The sequence below is a fragment of the Pelodiscus sinensis genome, chromosome 9 (assembly GCF_052426305.1).
Source record: "Pelodiscus sinensis isolate ZL-2025 chromosome 9, ASM5242630v1, whole genome shotgun sequence".
NCBI classification, from domain to species: Eukaryota; Metazoa; Chordata; order Testudines; family Trionychidae; genus Pelodiscus; species Pelodiscus sinensis.
The window spans coordinates 23,588,616-23,608,642 of NC_143060.1; the positions used below are offsets into that span (position 1 = coordinate 23,588,616).

Sequence of the window (20,027 nt, forward strand, 5' to 3'; positions counted from 1 at the left end):
GCTCACATATGCAGTGATTTTAATAGAGAAAAATTCTAATAGGGACTCATATTTAACTGCCAGATTATACAGGCGCATACTTAGCAAGTGACTTGATATAGCTTTCATTATATCAATGCAATATTATAGCATCAAACTAATATCCTGGGCAGAAAAAGAGGAGCAAAAAGCTGTAATGGATCAAAACCAAATCCCCACATAACTAGACTAACAAAGCTTTATTCAGTGGTTGAAAGCCATGATGTGACTGTCAAGTGTGTCCCTTTACTTATCACTTATGCATGTGGAATTTTAGCCATAGGTGAGGGGCTGTTGGCAACAGCTTTTAGGTCCATCAGACGTGGCAGCATGGAGAGAACACCAGCATGAGCACACATCATGATGTGAACCTAACTTGTTCCTATTTCTTATGTGCTGGTGGGGACCGTCTAATGTATATGGATGAATAATGTAGAAGATGCTAAATGTTCAATCTGTATGTTTCTGTGCTGCCCAATTACATGTTCAAATGAAGGAATTTCTCTCAGACTATACTCAAAACGCAATTTGCAGTCAATCATTCCATGGATGTTATACAGGTAAGGGAAGTGTTAACTGGGAAGAGAAGTGGGAAGGGAAGTGCTCATTATTTTGATGAATGCTATGCTATCTGCTGCAGAGATTAATTATATGGAAATACAACAATTATGACTGCATTCCTGTAGCATAGGTGTCATACTGTAAGTTTATAGATAGCTAATAGACATAGGCAGAACTGGCTATAGATTTACCAATATACACTCTCAAATATGATACATAATTAAACAAATTCAAGGCTACTAATGACTAACTGAAAACAAAAGTGCATATATGGCATTAGGTTAGGACTTTTGGACTTAAAGAGTTATCTCCCTTATCTGTGGTAGTTTTAGGTCTTTAAAAATGGCTAGTGGCAAGGCACAGTATTAAGTCACTCTCACACAATGTAATGGAAATATGCAGATACATCTGTTTCTACTACATAACTGACAATGATGATACAAAGAAAGGTATTACCTCAACATCATATTACTCTCTTTGGAAAATACAATTTTTCCAATGTTGCAGAAAAGTTAAAGAATACCATGGTCCAGTGTTTTCTGTTTAGAGGATATAGCATAATAAAAGCTATGTATTAAATAAATATCTACTGTTTAATGATGTTCACTATATACACCTATGCATATTTGAGATTCCAGTAGTCGTCAGTGGTACACAAATCATGCATAGTAAGTGTGACTAAGCAATACACGTGACTACATGTTATGCTGAAATAATTCTTTATTTACATTCTTTATTTAAATTATTGTCATTTTTATTACGTTAATTTTTATTTCATATGTCTTAAACATTGATTGTTAAAATGTGTCTTTAATTTTTTAGATTTTTTTAAAATGAGAATGCCATCAAGGTTTTTTCTACCTTCCTGTAAACTATTATTTGATATATTTTCACCAAAAAAAAGGGCTATAGTCAATTTGGTTTCTAATAACATTGTCTTCTAGTTTTCAAGCCTTAAGCACTGATTTAGCTATACTAAAACAGAGCACTACTCCAAATTTCTCTGTTTTATCTCTTTTCTGCAAGATGTATTGAGAAGCAATCTTATTCTAAGTTCACCCTATTTTTCTTGCTCATCTTGGTTCAGTCTCTTTCATCATTCATTCAGTTATGTCAATTTTGAGGACTATACTTGCTTTGGTGTGTCTGTCTCTTTTCTGTTTGGTTTTGTGAGAAGCAATCCCATTCCAGGCACATCCCATTAAGTTATGATGATGGGAAGCTGTATACTGTATTTGATGGCCCTAGCTCTTACCTTTTAGGAAGAGTTTTTGATCAAAGAGACAAACTCATTGTTTGGGTGTGAATCTTTATGTGGAACTGGGGCACACTCTTATCAAATGTAAATTAAGGGCATGGGTTGGTGCTTAATGGCACGTTGGAATTTTTGAAACAAGATTATAAGCATTTCGCAGTAACTGTAAGTTCACAGTTGGATGCTTAGTTTTGTTTTCCTGCAGCAATTAAATTAGCACAGAGTATACTGCCATACCTAACACACACTTGGCTATCTTTTACCACTTCTACCAAATGTAACCACTAGCCTTTTTCCTGCAGCTGCTCATGATGATTTACATTTTTATAATTGTTATTACTATTATGTCAAAGATTTCTATAGAACTTCTTATGCCAAAAGACTTGAAAGCAAGTAACGAGTATCAATGGATCATTTAATCCACCACTAACAGGCAGCTGTTTAATAGGGCATAGCAACAGACAGTGTCTCACTGCAGTGATGCTGTTAAAGAGATACTATTTCAATTTTTGCATTTGACTAAAGCACTGGCAGTCTTCTCCAGTCTATGCATAGATGATACAAATACTTTATACAATAGTGAGCAGACACAATAATGGTTTCTTAGCATTCTTAGCAACTATGCTTCAAACTGATTGTCTGAATGGATCCAGAATGTAGGTGTGTGCACCTTCTCTGCATAAACTTAGAATTTTTTAAATAGCTATGTCTTTTAGAGCTATGTCTGGCCTCTTCACCTGCTGCTCTCATTAAAAATCAGAATAGGGGAGAGCACTTCCAATGGCCACTTAATTCCTCCCATTAATTCAAGAATCTGTTATAAAACTCAAAGAGTGGGCAAAGGTGGCAGGACAGCCATACAGGAAAACATCTAAAAAAATCATAAGTATTTGTTTAATTATCCATTCTTGGACACAGTTTACATGGATCCATGCTGCAGGTAATTGACAAATAAAGAGATGGATCCAAGGAATTTCTTAAGGCAATGTTGCAGAACTATTCTCACAAAGTGAATGTCTGCTCCAGAGGCCTAGTTCAGGGAGTACAGCTTCAAAAAGGTATGAACAAGAAATCCAGGCTTGCATATCTTTATCACAAAGACATTTCTAAGATGTACTTAGAAGCTTCCTTAGAGCTGATGGAATAAACCTTATGATAATGGAATCCCTACTATCTCATAACAAGTGTCTGATCCACTTTGATACCTTGAATAGAATTGGATTGACCTGTACTATACAAATCTGGCTGATCTGTGGAATAGCAGAGTTCTATTCAGACAGGAAGGATTTGACTTGCTATCAGTGTAACCTAATCTCCCTGGATAGTGAATGAGGCATGAGAAAAACAACAACAACAACAACAGGTGGATTGACAGGAAAGGCGAGAATGAAGTAACCAGAGACATCCCTGGGGATTGGATGTTCTGCTTCTCACTGCCATGGGGAAGCTGAGTGTAGCTGGCTGGGAGAGGGTGGTGAGGTAGGGCAGAGTAGAACAGGTTGCTCTGGCTTCCACCACTGTGGTGAGTAAGGGAGTGACTGAACACTGCTACTGCCCCAAACCAGGCTCTCTGGTAATCCATTGGGACACCTTGGGACCATTCATAGAATAGCTGAGGTGGCTGCCATGAGGCCTTCCAAAGTGCGGAGCCTGGAGCATCCAAATAATCCTAAGGATAGGACAGCTCTGGAAGTAATACACAGGAACAGCACATAACATAGATGACCTTTTAGTGCTGCTGTCTCACAGAATCTCTGAGCCAGGGTGATCTACATCAGTGGTTCCCAACCTTTTTTATACCATGGACCAGCAACCCATTCACAAACTTTTGTTGGACCAGTAGCATTTTATTTGCATATCTGCATATTCATTATGAAATTGATGAATATTCAAGTATGCAAAAATATTGCCTAGCTCCAACCCTGTCCCTTGCTCCCCAGTGCCTAACACTCTTTGATCCCCACCCCTATTCCCTATTCCCTTTTACCTTTTAACCTCTGACCCCTATAGCCCATGTCAGCGCCTTCTTGCTCCATGACCCTATTATGCCCTCGCCCAACAGAACACCCCTTTGCCCTTTGACCCCACCCTACCCCTCACTGCCCAGAGAGAAGCTGCCCCCATTATTGCCATTTAGGCAGGAGGAGTGGCCATTGGCAGTGCATGAGCTCTCTCCTCCTTGGCACTCCTTTCCCAAGCACATCTCATGCCCCCATGGGTAGAAGCGGGAGGGAGCACAGAGCCCCAGCTGGGCCACCATCTTGCCTAGGTGGGAGGAGGGGGGGGGACATCTCCTGCTCCACCTCCTTCTGCTGCCTCAGCCCCAGCAGCACCTCTGGGCAAAATCAGCCACCATGGCTGCCAGAGTTGAGCCACTGCAAACAACCTGCTTCTGCTCTGGCAGCCACCGCAGTCCAGCAGCCAGCGGTTCATGGACCAGCACCAGTCCACGGATCAGCAGTTGGGAACCACTGATCTACATCAGGAATGCAGTTTCTCAGGAGAGAGGGGAGGGTCTTTGGCTAGAGCCTGACTTAAAAGAGCCACTGGAACAAAAAGACTATGGAGGCTCCTTTTCCAATTCTGTAGAGTGGGCAATCATTTGATCAAAAGATTATTTGTGGTCTTTTAGAGTATGCAAATGTAATGCTGACAGACCCTGGTCATCAATTGGTGGGATCAAACCTGGGGCCTGTAGAGACATGAGCCTCTACTATATAAGCTAAAAAGCTTTAAGTCCAGCCTGAAGCAGATTCTTTAATCTCTAGGTGGTCTGGGTGGCACTAGAGAAGGACTGAGCATCACACCTGGCAGATGTGGGTTGCACAAAGAATTCTCTGTGCTGCCTGGAAATAGAATAGGGTTCCCAAAGGACAAGTAGTCTCTTGCAGTCTAATTTCCCATGACACTCCAGAAGAGTGTAGCCATAAGGATCGGCAGGTAGTGATGACTGTTGAGATGGACCAGATTGAAATGGCACTTGAAGTCACACAATCATGGAATCATAGAGCTGGAAGAGACCTCAGGAGGTGGCTCAACCGGGTCCAACCCTCTGCCCAAAGCAGGACCAACCCTAACTAAATCATCCCAGCCAGGGCTTTGTCAAGCCGGGTCTTAAAAACCTCTAGGAATGGAGATCTCACCACCTCCCCAGGTAACCCAATCCAGTGCTTCACCACCCTCCTAGTAAAATATTTTTTCCTAATATCCAACCTAGACCTCCCCCACTGCAACTTAAGTCCATTGCTCCTCATTCTGTCACCTGTCACTACTGAGAACAGCCTCTCTCCATCTTCTTTGGAACCTTCCTTCAGGTAGCTAAAGACTGCTATCAAATCCTCCCTCACTCTTCTCTTCTACAGACTAAGCAAGCCCAAATCCTCATAAGTCATGTGCTCTCAAGCATCGTAAACATTTTTGTTGCCCTCTGTTGGACTTTCTCCAATGCATCTACAAACTTTCTGTAGTAGAGGCCCCAGAACTGGATGCAATACAGATCATCTTCACTATGGGTATGTCTACACTGTACACTTATTTCAAAATAAGCTATTCTAGAATAGTTATTCCAAAATAGCTTATTTTGAAATAGCATGTCTACACTACAGGAAAGCCTCAAAATTAGTCTGAGGCAGGCTTTCCTAATGTAGACATGCTATCTCAAGTTGTCCTAGGAGGCACTGGGGAGGAATAACTTAGAATGGCCCTAATGAGGGGCTATTTCGAAATAGCAGCAGTGGAGCGTCTACCCATGCCTTATTTCAAAATAGCTACCGTATTTTCCGGCGTATAAGATGACTTTTTATATTAAAAAACATCCCCCAAAAATCGGGGGTCGTCTTATACGCTGGTTATACACATACGAATGGGGCTTTTCTCGCCCCGGAGGACACGGACTGTGTCCCGCCGCCCTTGTACTCCGGGGCGAAAAAAGATGCTCCACGTCTCCCTGGTCTGCAGAACAGAAAGCCGCAGAGCAAAGCCGCGGAGCCCCTCCGTGGCTTTGCAAAGCCTCGGGGGAAGCCGGCGCTGCGGCTGTCCCGCTGCAGCGTCCTCAGAGGCTTTGCTCCCAGTGTCCCTGGTCTGCTGGAGATGGTCCCCAGCAGACCAGGGGCACCGGGAGCAAAGCCAAAGCGGCAGTGGGGTGCCACACTTCTGAGGCTTTGCTCTGGCAAAGCCTCAGAGGCGCGGCACTCCGCCGCTGCTGCGGCTTTTCTCCCGGTGCCCCTGGTCTGCTGGGGACCGTCTCCAGCAGACCAGGGACACCGGGAGCAAAGCCACAGCCACGGCGGGGTCCCGCGCCTCTGAGGCTTAGCCAGAGCAAAGCCTCAGAGGCGCGGGACCCCTCCGCCTCCCCGGCTTTGCTCCCGGTGTCCCTGGTCTGCCGGGGGGGGGGGGGGCGCAGCTAGTGCGCCCCCCCCCCCCCACACACACAGCAGACCAGGCTTTTGTTGTGGACCCTGGGGCAGAGCCGCTGGGGCGCTGCCGGTTGGCCTCTTAAGGGGGGGCTAGTCTTATACGGCGAGTATAGGCGAAAACCTATGTTTTAACTAGAAAATTAGGGGGTCGTCTTATACGCCCAGTTGCCTTATACGCCGGAAAATACGGTATTTTGGAATAGACATTATTCCTCGTAGAATGAGGTTTACAGATTTTGAAATAAGCTGCCCATTATTTCTAAATTATTTTGAAATAACAGACTGGCTGTTTAGATGCTCGCATTGTTATTTTGAAATAACGCTAGTTATCTCAAAATAATGGTGCAGTGTAGATGCACCCTATATCCAAGATATGTTCCAAAAAACTTGGACTTATAGCGAAACAATTTAAAGTGGGGAATTTTTTTCCCACAGCTGACTTTCATTTGTGCAAATTGGTTTTTTTTTGAGGGGGGGGGGTGGTTGTATGACTTATGAGCGAGCAATGAGAAGGGACTTATAATTCATCAGTTCCATATATATAAAATGCATCAACTCTGTATATAACTTTAATGCAGAACAGATGTATACCGGGACGACTTATAGTGGGGATTTATACTTCAGATAAATCACAAGTCATGCTCTGCTTCCTGATATTCTTCAGCAATGTGAACCTTAGCTTTCTTTCTAGTTTTCCTCAGGAAACTGGCCCAGAAGAGGGGACAAACTGATAAGGGAATACATCTCATTAGTGCATTTGTTAATTAGTCCTCCGTGTTTGCAGCATAGTTGATGCATATGGATTCTACCCTGGAAGGTCTAATCTCTTCTATACTCTTTTCCTGGCTGTCAAAGTAGACAATCTAGAGTGTCATGTCCTCTCTGAGGCAGGTAAACTGGTCTCAAATCTCTTCCATAAGACTTGATGCAGCTGACATGGAGGCTAGATTTAACCACAGATCCCTTCTAGCACCTAAATCCACTTATTTTCTGAGGAGGCATTATCATAGGTTGCCTCATCTGAACAGTGTAGAATAACAATAAAACTTTTATTGAAGCAAAAAAAACATGAAGTCCAATATCTCCAAGAGTTCTTGATAACTTTTAAGGTCATCCATATGGTGGGACTATCAGGGATGCCACAGAATCGTTTGCGAAAAAATAAGACAGAGGTCAAGCATCAGTGGGCCCTTCATCCTCTCATTCCTCTAAAGAGGAGGATGGTTGAGAAGTCAGCAACTGGTATAAAGAATGCAAGGGTTTTCTTTTGGTGAATGAGAGCTCACAAGAAGCAGCTTTTTCTTCTTAAGTGCCACCAAAACAGTGCCAATGGTAGGTGGAATACTGGCATAAGTAGTAAAACTAATATCCTTCATTACAGGCTCACTGAACATTCTTCAATTTGAAGTACCCAAAGTTTTCCACACACTTTCTCCAATTACTAATTAAAAACAAGAAAAAATATACTGACTATACATTAGCCATAAAATACATGAGTATCTTACTTGTCAAATCAACCAACAACCCCCCTTATAAAGTGTATATACTATGTCACACATGAAGGTATCTCATCTGACATTTCCAATCAGTTAACAGCATGGCAGAATGCTGTAGGAGATGAACATTTTAGCAGTAAATATTCTGACTATTTGTTTTTTTCTGGAGCAGCAGAGAAAGTATTTATGCAAAACCTGTGTTGGTGGCTAGAGTTAACCAGACCAGAAGGGAAGATTCACAAATTTGTTTTCAGGAAAATGCTTTCTATTTTTATTTAAAACCAAGTTAATTTAGAAGACAACTGCATATTTATACAAGGACTATTCCATTCTCCACCAACTCCCTGCCTTGCTCTTTTGTAAATGGAACCTTTTATCTTGGGTACGTAACATAATAATACTTGTTCTCTTGAGAAAATGAGTTTAATGAATCATAAAATCCATGCTTCTCTCATAGAACAGCCTGCATTCTTCCTCTTTTTAAGTACAGGAAACTCTGTGGAAAATCTGCTTAAATTGGTGCAAACCATTTAATGAATAGGGCCCACAGATGGCAGGATGGGACCATAAAATAAGTGAATACTCTAAAGTGGTGCCTAAGGAAGACCATCCAGTTCACATATGCGTATGAAGAAAACACAGGAAGTAATCTGTAAAAGAACAGATCTGGAATATATCAAAGATTTGGCCATGAATAATTAGCAAACTGCTGTTCATTATTCATGTATAGGAATCACTGGGTCTCTGTGTTTTTCTCTGCATAGTTCACTTTATTGCTAATGGATTTTTAATAGCTAGATCGCACATGTACAGAACCCTTCATGTTCTTCAATTAGGGATGTGGCAAACCTCACAATAGTTATAGAATCTGAAAGGCTTGGATGAGCCCCCAAAAAGTCAGTTTCATATACAAATCTGTTCCAATTTATTTCCTACCTTCTCTCTTTTTGTAAACAGAAATTATCCTGACCAGCTTCTTTTGCCCACATCAGTATCATCCTACCTTTCCCATGTTTAGAAAACAACTGCCTTCAGCAGGTTCCCCGCTACTCCTCCTACCCAGCTGGCATTATTATCCCATAGTTGTGTAACTCACTTAATTCATACAAATACTTGTGATGTGTCACATCAAAAAATCTGTAACTTAATTCATCTGTCCCCATGCCTACATCCAGCCTCTCTGCTGGCTTAAACAGCATTTTACACATCAGTGATACCCATGTTCCCGTTCCTAGTAATCCTATCTTAAGTAGTCTCTTATTTTTTCATTTGAACTCTTTTAATGAATACTTTGCTGTAGAGATACTACAACAAGAGAATACAGCAAAGATCTGACCTCCCCTAAGAAACAAGTACTGTCTCTTGAGAACTGAGATGTCATTTACCTGCCATATAAGAACCTGTAGATGAAGAAAATGCTGGCTTTCTGCTGCCACATTTAAAGAAGTTCCTTTTAGAAATGCATATATAGAAGCATCCAATTATCAGATGCTCAGACACTGGGAAATTTGCCAATGCCTAATAGCAGAGGTGTGTAGTCTTTTGCACTCAATATTTTCTGCTTTTATACTACAGAAGGGCTGTGTGACAGAATCCTGATAAAAAAATTTATCTTCCTACACTGATTGTGCTTGTGTAGAAGAACTTAGGAGGACATCCAACAGGGGCTCTGCAATCTCAGTAATTATTGGCAGCTTTTCTAATGATACTATTCTAACTACTAAATGGCTCATTTTATATCATACTAATGCACTCACTCTTCATTTTTATTAATATTCATTTAAATAAGATGTCAAAGACTAATTTGTAAAATATTTTAGGGCATGTTGCCATCAGATTATGTTTTATCCACATAACTGATATGTCTCATCATCAAATAACTCTTTACTGTTAACTGAAAAAAAATCCTCTAAAACAATGGTTTGCAGATTATGATGTTACATGCTGCTACATCTCCCACTTTAACAAAAATAAGCTATCTTTCCAAAAGAAAATTCTGTTACATAACTATAGAATCAAATACTTCACTGAATCACTACTACGGGAGTTTTGCATGAGAATCTCCCTTCCTGGTTCCTGGGAATATGCAAATCATGACACAGGAAAAATCTCAAATTCCTTATTTGTGTGCAGTTCATTAACAAGCCACAACATAACTGGTGAAACACTATTATAATAGAACAAAATTTTGTAAAGCACCCCCTTCCTCTTTCCTTGCACACTCAAAATCTCAACAGTCACAGTGCTACTATTGCTGTCCGATTCTACAACATGGAATGCAGGAAGAACCCCTAGTTCCATCATTTTCTGTCATTCTGTTCCACTGCTCATCTCCCACTATTTTTATTATGCACATTTTTATTATTAATAACAATAATATGTTACGTTTTATAGATCCCCTTATAGTTGTCATGATTATCAGATTAACTACATTAATATTACAAAACAGACAACCATCTTAATTCTAAATGTGGAGGATAACTGAAATAGAGTATTTGAGACCCATTCTATTTAAAAAAAATTGAGTGTTAACCACCAAGCTATACTGCTTTGTCCATCACAACCTCTCTTGGCTTTTCAGAAAGATTCAGACAGGTTTTCTGAGGGATTTATGAGAACTGGGACAAATGTAACAAAATCTGTAGGGTAGAGTTTTCAAAGTGTTAATCCCCATGGCTACGTCTACACTGGCCCCGTTTTCAGAAGGAGCATGCTAATTTTGAAAGTGGGAATAGGGAAATCCGCGGGGGATTTAAATATCCCCCCGCGGATTTAAATAAACATGTCCGCCGCTTTTTTTCCGGCTTGGGGAAAAGCCGGAAAAAAGGCGTCTAGATTGGCCCGATCCTCCGGAATAAAGCCCTATTCCGGAGGATCTCTTATTCCTACTTCAAAGTACTTTGAAGTAGGAATAAGAGATCCTCCAGAATAGGGCTTTATTAAGGAGGATCGGGCCAGTCTAGACGCTTTTTTTCCGGCTTTTCCCCAAGCCGGAAAAAAAGCGGCGGACATGTTTATTTAAATCCGCGGGGGGATATTTAAATCCCCCGCGGATTTCCCTATTCCCACTTTCAAAATTAGCATGCCCCTTCCGAAAAAGGGACTAGTGTAGATGTAGCCTATAAGTGTACTTCCCTGGTTTGTCCATGTTCAAGTATTATTTCCTTGAACAGACTGGAAGGGTTTCTTGTTTTGTTTACAGTAAAATCTTAGGCATTCATGATGGGTATTCCATGAAGATGGATTTTGCCATTTTAATTTCATGCTTTTACTATGACCATGGATTTTTGTACCTCCAGTATGTAAAATTTTGAATGTTTCTTGGGCATACCAAGGAGAGATAATCTGACAACAATAGATTCTAGTTACAACTTCATCAGAATAGAGAAAGAAACCAAACTTAGTATCATGTGTAGTAGCAATCCCTTTGCCACTAAATATGTGATGCTTTTGGATTCACTTTAAGCTTCTCTTTGCTCCCCCCCCCCAATAAAGATCTTTCTAAAGCTCAGTGTTACAATTTTCAGAAAGCAAATGGTAGCTCTGTGTGATATTAGCAGTTATTAAGGAATTTGTGCTATTATTTTCACACTGCCAGTGAAGACAAACAAAATCATGCTGAAGAATTCTTATCCTTTTCCATCCACAGCTGTAGAAAAATTAAACACAATTAGGAACTTTTTGTAATACATTCATGTTACTTACGGTTGAGAGGCAGGCTGGCATTGGTCACCCCCAGCTTGTTGGCAGCGACACATGTGTAGTTGCCAAAATGCTCCTCTGTTACATTGGTGACAGTGAGAAGTGATCTTGTACTATAGTTTTTAATAGTAATTCCATGTTTACCATTGATCAATCTAGAAGGCAAAAAGAAAATCTTCTCTAAATCACATGCCTCAAGCAATCATATTTGAACTTTCTTTATTTGCTTATAGTGCAGGATTGCAAACACAGTAGCTAGCAGTCAGGAACTAGCCACCGGTATAAAGATAACTGAATGGCAGAGCTGGGGAGCAATGGCAAAGCAGTTGCTGGATAATATTGCACAAATACAATTTCCTGCCCATTTATTCTATAGTGTAAGGATAATAATATGATGTAATGCTCACTTTTATTTAACTAAATTAATAATGAGTTGGTATGAGACTCAGGATATTTGGTACAAAATAAGGGTCAAAATTAGGATTACTTTCCCACATTTTTTTTGTTTTTGTTTTGCTGGAGAGTACCACCCATTTCCATTCATTTCCTGTCATGTGAAAATGGTAAAGACGCACAGAAAGGAGTACTTCTGTACCCAAGGACTGGAAGACAGCTAACAGAATGCCAATATTTAAAAAGGACTCTAGAGGAGACCCTGGCAATTACCGACTGGTAAGTTTAACGTCAACATTGGGAAAATTAGTTGAAACAACAGTAAAAAATAAAATTCTCAGACACATAGAAGAACATAATTTGTTGGGCAAAAGTCAACATGGTTTCTGTAAAGGGAAATCATGTCTTACTCATCTATTAGAGTTCTTTCAAGGGGTTAACAAACATGAGGACAAGGGGCATCCGGTGAATATAGTATACTTAGATTTCCAGAAAGCCTTTGACAAGGTCCCTCACCAAAGGCTCTTGTGTAAATTACGTTGTCATGGGATAAGAGGGAAGATCCTTTCATGGATTAAGAACTGGTTAAAAGACAGGAAGCAAAAGGTAGGAATAAATGGTAATTTTTCAGAATGGAGAGGAGTAACTAGTGGCGTTCCCCAAGGGTCAGTCTTGTGACCAATCCTGTTCAACTTATTCTTAAATAATCTAGAGAAAGGGGTAAGCAGTGACGTGGAAAAGTTTACGGACGATACTAAACTGTTCAAGATAGTCAAGACGAAAGCAGACTGTGAAGAATTTCAAAAAGATCTCACCAAAATGAGTGACTGGGCAACAAAATGGCAAATGAAATTTAATGTGGATAAATGTAAAGTAATGCACATTGGAAAAAATAACCCCAACTATACATACAATATGGTAGAGGCTAATTTAGCTACAACTAATCAGGAAAGAGATCTTGGAGTTATCATGGATAGTTCTCTGAAAACATCCACGCACTGTGCAGCGGCAGTCAAAAAAGCAAATAGGATGTTAGGAATTATTTAAAAAGGCGTAGAAAATAAGACGAAGAATATCTTACTTCCCCTATATAAAACTATGGAATGCTCACATCTTGAATACTGCATACAGATGTGGTCTCCTCACCTCAAAAAAGATATTTTGGCATTAGAAAAGTTTCAGAAAAGGGCAACTAAAATGATTGGAGGTTTGGAACGGATCCCATATGAGGAGAAGCTAAAGAGACTGGGACTTTTCAGTTTAGAAAAGAAGAGACTAAGGGGGGATATGACAGAGGTATATAAAATCTTGAGTGATGTGCATAGGGTGAATAAAGAAAAGTTATTTACTTGTTTCCATAATTTGAGAACTAGAGAACACCAAATGAAATTAATGGGTATCATGTTTAAAACTAATAAAAGAAAGTTCTTCTTCACACAGTTCACAGTCAACCTGTGGAACTTGCCAGAAGAGGCTGTGAAGGCAAGGACTATAACAGAATAGTAAGGAATAGTGTCCCTGGTCTCTGTTTGTCAAGGCTGGAGATGGATGTCAGGAGACAAATTGCTTGATCATTGTCTTCAATCTACCCCCTCTGGAGAACCTGGCACTGGCCACTATTGGCAAACAGGATACTGGGCTAGAGAGACCTTTGGTCTGACCCAGTATGGCCATTCTTATGTTCTTATGTATTTACTTGCTCCCAATGCCAAACAAGCGACTTTATTAGGGAAAAGGAAACAGTAATATTCCTAACACTATTGTGTATCTCTCTTTGGCTTTAATGGAAAGTTTTTGCATTAAACATTTTCAGGATCTTTCTTACTGGGGGTATGTCTACACTGCAGAGTTTTGTCGGGAAAACAGAGGCATTAGTAATCCTCATTCTACGAAGAAGAAGCCTTTTTGCAAAAGAGCTCTTTCACAAAAGGCATGTGTGGACGGGGAAGAGGGAGTTCATTTGGAAGGAGAGGAAACAGGAAAAAGCATAGGTGTCCTTGTGGCCAGTCTGTCCATAGCAATCACAGCTTACATGCAAGAGAGCATCCATTCAGTCTGGACACTCTCTTTCAAAAAAGAAGATCACTTTTTCAATGCACTTTTGCAGTATGGACACTCTCTTTCGAAAGAAGGTTTTTTACAACATCTTTTCTGAAAAAAACTTCTTCCAAAAGAAGTCAGTAGTCTAGATGTAGCCTGGTTGTGCAGTTGTTTCTCTAAATACAAACCAGGTATCTTGAGTTGCAACTGTTTGGAATTGTGCCCACAATATCTTTTCTTGGTGCAAAAATATAGATGCAAATTTTATGCCTGAATTCAGGGAAGCTAAGCCCGAATCCAACTAATTTATATCCCTAAACTAGAGAATCATATAACCGTGAATCCATTGTATTAAGTGGGGTCCTTACTTTCCTAACCTCAGGCTTTTCACCCAAAGTGCATGTTTTTAAGGGATTTCTTTCAAAATCTAAAGCCATGCCGCAACAATGACTCCCATGTTGGCGAAGGGGATATTGACTAAGTCAGAACAGTGTGCTCAGGCTCATGAAAATCAATTTTTGAGTCATTTCATTGTCTAGATTCACCAAAAAGAAGAGATACATTATAATCATCCTGTGAAAAAAGCAGACGTTGCGATAAGCATGTTATAAATATCCAAGAGAGATAACAAACATGATTTAATATCAAGATTTTTTGAAGTAGTCCAGAAAAATCCTGGGGTAGTGGGGCACTGAAGGGGCATTACTTGAGCTGAGAAAAAAACCTCAGCCTTTATAATTTGTCATGGTTGAGACGAATGTACAAGCTGCATCTAACCAAGTCAGACACAAGAGAAATATATTTAGATATATGACGAAAATAACCAGCTATGCTTGATTACTCAGAGAATTGCTTATACTTCATATTAAGAGAAGAATTTTGGCTTATATAAACATGTTACTCTTTAATTTTGATATACGGAAGCAGAGAATTATAAATCCAGGAGAGGAATGTAATCTTTTAATATTCTGCTGCAAAATGCAAATCTATCATTATTAATGGTAGATCTGCATATTGATTATTGAATATTTTATTACATTTCATTAACATTTCTAGTTTTCATTTAATCACTATACTTTTCTGCATATAAATTAGCTTTTCATTGCAGAGTGTACTTTATATTCTCAGTGTAAGTAACACACTAGGAGTTCTGTACTGTTTTTTATACCTGTTGGTTGAGTGTATTGGCTAAACCATAAAAAGAAAAAATATATCAAATTACAGTGGCTACATACAGCTGTGTTGGCACCACAATTTCAGGAACAAACAGATAATTTACTTGATGGAAAAAAACAGAGGATTGAAAATTTGATTTTGTGAGTAAGAAGGATAGTTAGAAATGTTATTCCTCCAGACTTATGAAAGGCAAAAAGTGGCCCAGAAAAACCGGGAAACTTCTGCTTTGCTCTTCTGGGCTACTCAAAAGCTTACCACATAGCAGCTGAACAGAACATCATGTACGAAATGCCAGATGTATTTGGTGCCTTGTATCATTCACCTAAGAATGTCTTTCAAAATATCAGTGCTAAGAGCACTTTGGTGCTGCAAAGGCCATTTTCACTGCTGTAACAGCAAGGAAGCTAATAGAAAGGGCTTTGCATTATTCTGGGTCCTATATTGCCCAATCCAGGTCAGACCTGCCAAATGTAAAGTTTTTTATGCTTTCATATGAACTCAACAGATGTCAATGATTATGGCAGCTACACCTTATGCAGTAGCTGAGGTTCTTTGAGATGTGTTCCTACTAGGTGATCCACTACTTTAGCTGCACATTCACCCTGGTGCCACTGACCAGACTGCTACCTGGTGTTGGTACCAGTGTCTGGTTGAGATGTGCAATAGGCACCTTGTGTGCTATTAGCAGGTTTTTGTTTAACTTGTTCTTAAATATCTCCAGTGTTGGAGATTCCACAACCTCCCTAGGAAATTTATTCCAGTGCTTAACCACTCTGACAGATAGGAAGTTTTTCCTAATGTCCAAACTAATGTCCAACCTAAAGCAATTTAACCTTATTGTTTCTTGTTCTTTCATCAGAGGTGAAGGAAAATATTTTTTCCCTCCTCCTTGTAACACCCATTTAGGTACTTGAAAGCTGTTATGTCCCATCTTGGTCTTCTCTTTTCCAGACTAAACAAACCCAATTCTTCTCAGTCTGTAGGTCATATTTTCTAGACATTTTTTGCTGCTTTCTCTGGACCTTTTTCAATTTGTCCACATCTTTTATGAACTGTGGTACCCAGAATTGAACAAAATAATCCAATTGAGGCCTAATCAGCAGAGAGTAAAACAGAAGAATCACTTCTTTTCTCTTGCTTACAACATTCCTGTTAATACTATACATCCAATGTCTCTGTAATCAGGGATGTATCTGTGGTAATCTGAACAGATGCTATTTCTCATTTTAAGGAGACCCGCATGCACAGATTTCCAGGTCTTTTCCACCACTGCATGAATTTTATGATTGTCATTGGTAATGTTAGTGTTTTGTTTATGTAGTATGCATGCTGTGTGTAGCCATCCCTGGAGGCAGAGAATGTGTAGTCTTGCGTGTTTGGTCATGAACATGGAAGCTGACATATGTCCTAACATTTGTAAACATGTTCATGCTGAGACTGTAGGGCTATTTTTTAACCACCAATATTCATTGTGTGGAATTGGAATCTTGGTTTTGAAGCTTTTGCTTCTACTGAGTTTATGTGAGCTCCAGTGAATTCTAGCTGTTGTGTCAGAATTCACATAGATTTCTTCTCATTTAGCTGTAGGCCAAGGGTATGGAACAGTGATATGATTCTCCATATAAACTTTATTGCTTCTGTTTGAGTGCAACCCTTTACTAGGCAGTCATTCAAGTATGAGAATAGTATGAATCCTTATCTTCCCAGGTATGCTGCCACTACTGCCAATGTTTTGGAGAAAACTCTCGGGGCTTTGGAAAGCACAAACAGGACCATTATGTATTGGAAGATTTCCTTGCCAATTTAGAAGGATAGGAATCATCTGTGTTTCGGGTGTATTGTTATACAGTAGTACATGTTTTGTAGGTCGATGGCTGAAAACCAGTGCCCTTCCACCAGGATTTCAATTATTGACATCGGTGTGACCATTTTGAATTTGTGTTTGCGAATGGACTAGTTGACTTTCCTGAGACCGATGATTGTTCTCCATTACATTTTTCTTTTAAGTATGAAAGGAGTGGGAGTAAAATCCTGTTCTACTGGGACCTGTTCTATGGCACTTATTTGTTTCAAGAAGTGTCCATGAGAATGATCCCTAAAGATAGAGGGCAGGACATATCCGGAGCTGATTATTTTAGTACCTAACTATCTGTTGCTGTAAGGGATGCCCACGCTAGGTAAAATGGATGAAGCCAAGAATTTGGGTATGCAATTTATTTTGTACTAAAAGTTGTGGGAGGTCAAAATTGTGGCTTATTTGCTGGTGTTTGTGATATTGAAGTCTGGTTCTGTGGTAGTCGATGTCTTTATGGACTATGGCAAGGTCTGGGGGTGTTGAACTGCTGATGTCTTCATAGGTTTGGGTTGTCTCCGTTTCTGTTATATGGCTGTAATCTTCTGTGTATATTTGTTGTGTGTGTGTGTGTGGGGGGGGGGATTTCCCCAGTGTGTGTAACATTACCCATGTGTCCTTAAGTGAGTATAATATGTCATTGTTTTTTGCTGAAAATAATTTTTTCCTGTTGAAGGGGAGGAGCACTTTTGTTTGTACTTCTTGTGTTATGCTAAATGCTTGAAGCCAGGAGGCTGTCCTCAGTACCAGGGCTGTGTATATTGTTATATGTTGCCAGCAGACTATATAATTTACCATCTGGAATTGAAGTGTCACCTATGAATACACCTTACATCAAAAGAAATCTAATATGTTTGCTTCTTTGGAGACATAATACTTTCTGTCAGCCCTCTTACTTATCAGTGGTATGATGTAAGGGTACGTCTAGACTACAGGCTTCTGTCGACAGACGTTTTGTCGACAGATACTGTCAACAAAACGTCTGTCGACAAAGAGCGTCTAGACTACATTGAGTTCTGTCGACAAAGCAAGCTGCTTTGTCGACATGGTAGTGTAGACGCAAAGGACAGTTTACATGCAATAACACCTTCTGTCGACAGAAACTCTGTCAACAGAAGGCGTTATGCCTCGTAAAATGAGGTTTACCAGCGTCGACAAAACTGCTGAGTTCTGTCGACGTTATGTTGACAGAACTCAGCGGTAGTGTGGACGCAGGTATAGTTTTGTCGACAAAAGTGGACTTTTGTCGACAAAACTCTGTAGTCTAGACACACCCTAAGAATTCGCTAGAGTGTGATTGCTGATTTCAGCAAACTTCATTCACTGAGATATCTTGGTTGGTGGAGTAGTTTTAATAATGTGTGTTGGTTCTCAGTTACCTCTTCCAAGTGATATTTTGGCTCCAAGTAACTCTCTTAAACAACTCTTAGAATTGTTTAGGGTCATCAGTCATTTAAGCTGAAGAGGTTATGACTGCCTCACCTGGTGAGAGCAAGGAATTATGTTCAGGTGACATCTCTTGTGTTTCATCCAGTTCTTCTATAATTTCTTCAGATGTCTCTGTGGCGGTATCTGTAGATTATCTCATTTGTCTCTTTTCTGGGACTGGTGGGCTTTGCATTTATGCCCTGGAAGCTGACCATAGGTCCCATTATGTGCATTTCATTGGGAATGGGAAGGAGAGGAACATCCATGGTTTGGTCAGCCATGGTGGCATGTCTCTATGTGGACATGTTTTGTTGCTTGTGGGTACTGGTTGTGATTTGGCACTGGAGGGTAAGGAGTGACCTGAATAGAATCTTCCCTTTCGCTATGTTGTCTTTTTCATCACTGGAAAATTGTGGTGCTGATGCCAGTTCCTGATTTCCCAGTGCTGTTGGTACTGGGGAGTTGTTGATGCTGAGTATTGGAGATTCTGGTGCCCATATTATTTGTCCTCTCGGGGTCACAGTCATCGGTAGGCCTGCTCAAGCACTTTCTTTGGTAACAACCTTCTGGGTGTTGCTTTGGTCTGTGTCAGTGGGATTGGTTTTGCTTCTGTTGGTACTTCCTCCAGTGGAGTCTGTACAAGACGAGTGAGATATCCAGCTTAGGAATTTCTGTGGGGTTGATGGTGCTGTGAAGGAGGAGTCAGACCTATGCCTTCCAGTCAACTATTGTATTTCTTGCACACATTCGTGGTGCTATTGGTGTCTGTGAGGGGGGTGCACTCACCACCGTAACCCCCCTGCCGTCTGTCCTCAGGAATTGGCTCCCTCGGCAGGTAGGGTGCCTTCTCTGGGGTGATGTCTCCCCTCTTTACTCCCGGCTGCGGCGTCCTCTTCGCCACACTGCCCTCCGGCAGTGCCCAAGTCTGTCTCTGAGCCCCCCTTCCGGGGGTCGATGTTCCTTCATCGGGCCTTCTTTCAAGCCCTGCAGTCTGAGGATTTGCTGGCCAGAGCTCCCCTAGCCCTGCCTGGCCTCCCCCAGCCCTGCCCTAGCTCCAGGGAGCCTCCTCCTCCCTCCGCAGCCAGGTTCTCACTGCTCCCTTCTTCACAGCAGCAGCCTATCCTCTATTATAGCTCCCAGCTGGGCCCTAATGGACTAGTACAGCCTCAGCAGGGCTAAACTCCCCGGCCCTGGTTCAGGCCGGTGTCTGCCCTTAAAGGGCCAGTGCAGGGCGAGCGCCCTGTCACACACCCTCCCCCTTAAGTATCTCTCCCGGGGGGGGGGGGAGGAAAGGGGAGGAAAGTACCCTAACGCCCCAAGGTATACCTTAGCTGGGCCCGTAGGGTGTCTCTCTCTCCCCGCATACTCTCCACCCCAAGGAGCAGCCTACCCCCCTCTTCCAGGGTCTGGACTCCCACTGTGGTCTTCTCCACCCCAGCAGGAGTCTGGGTTCCCACTGAAGCCCTGCCTATTCCGAGGCGGGTTCCCCATTTTGTGCTAGGCCTCCGGGCCTCAGCCTTCCCCTTCCTAAAAGCTCTTGTCTCCCCCACTCCCTCCTGGGGAGTCGCCTTACGCTGGCTCCCTTTCTGGGCCATCCGCCCCCCTCCCTGGGGGCAGTGCCTTTTAATATGGCCTGCTGCGTGGCAATAGAAGCACTGTTTGTGCCTCCCCTGGTTCCCGGCCCTCCGCCA

General features: G+C 41.2%; 1 protein-coding gene across 2 annotated transcripts in view; it reads right to left on the reverse strand.

Annotated features, from left to right (window-relative positions):
• NEGR1 (neuronal growth regulator 1) overlaps nt 1–20,027 on the reverse strand; it is a 692,522-nt gene that overhangs the window by 123,168 nt on the left and 549,327 nt on the right. For both annotated transcript variants that reach the window (XM_006121060.5, XM_006121061.5), the window contains exon 7: nt 11,451–11,602. In XM_006121060.5, the coding sequence (XP_006121122.1) occupies nt 11,451–11,602 (152 nt within the window). The remainder of the gene's footprint in view (nt 1–11,450; nt 11,603–20,027) is intronic.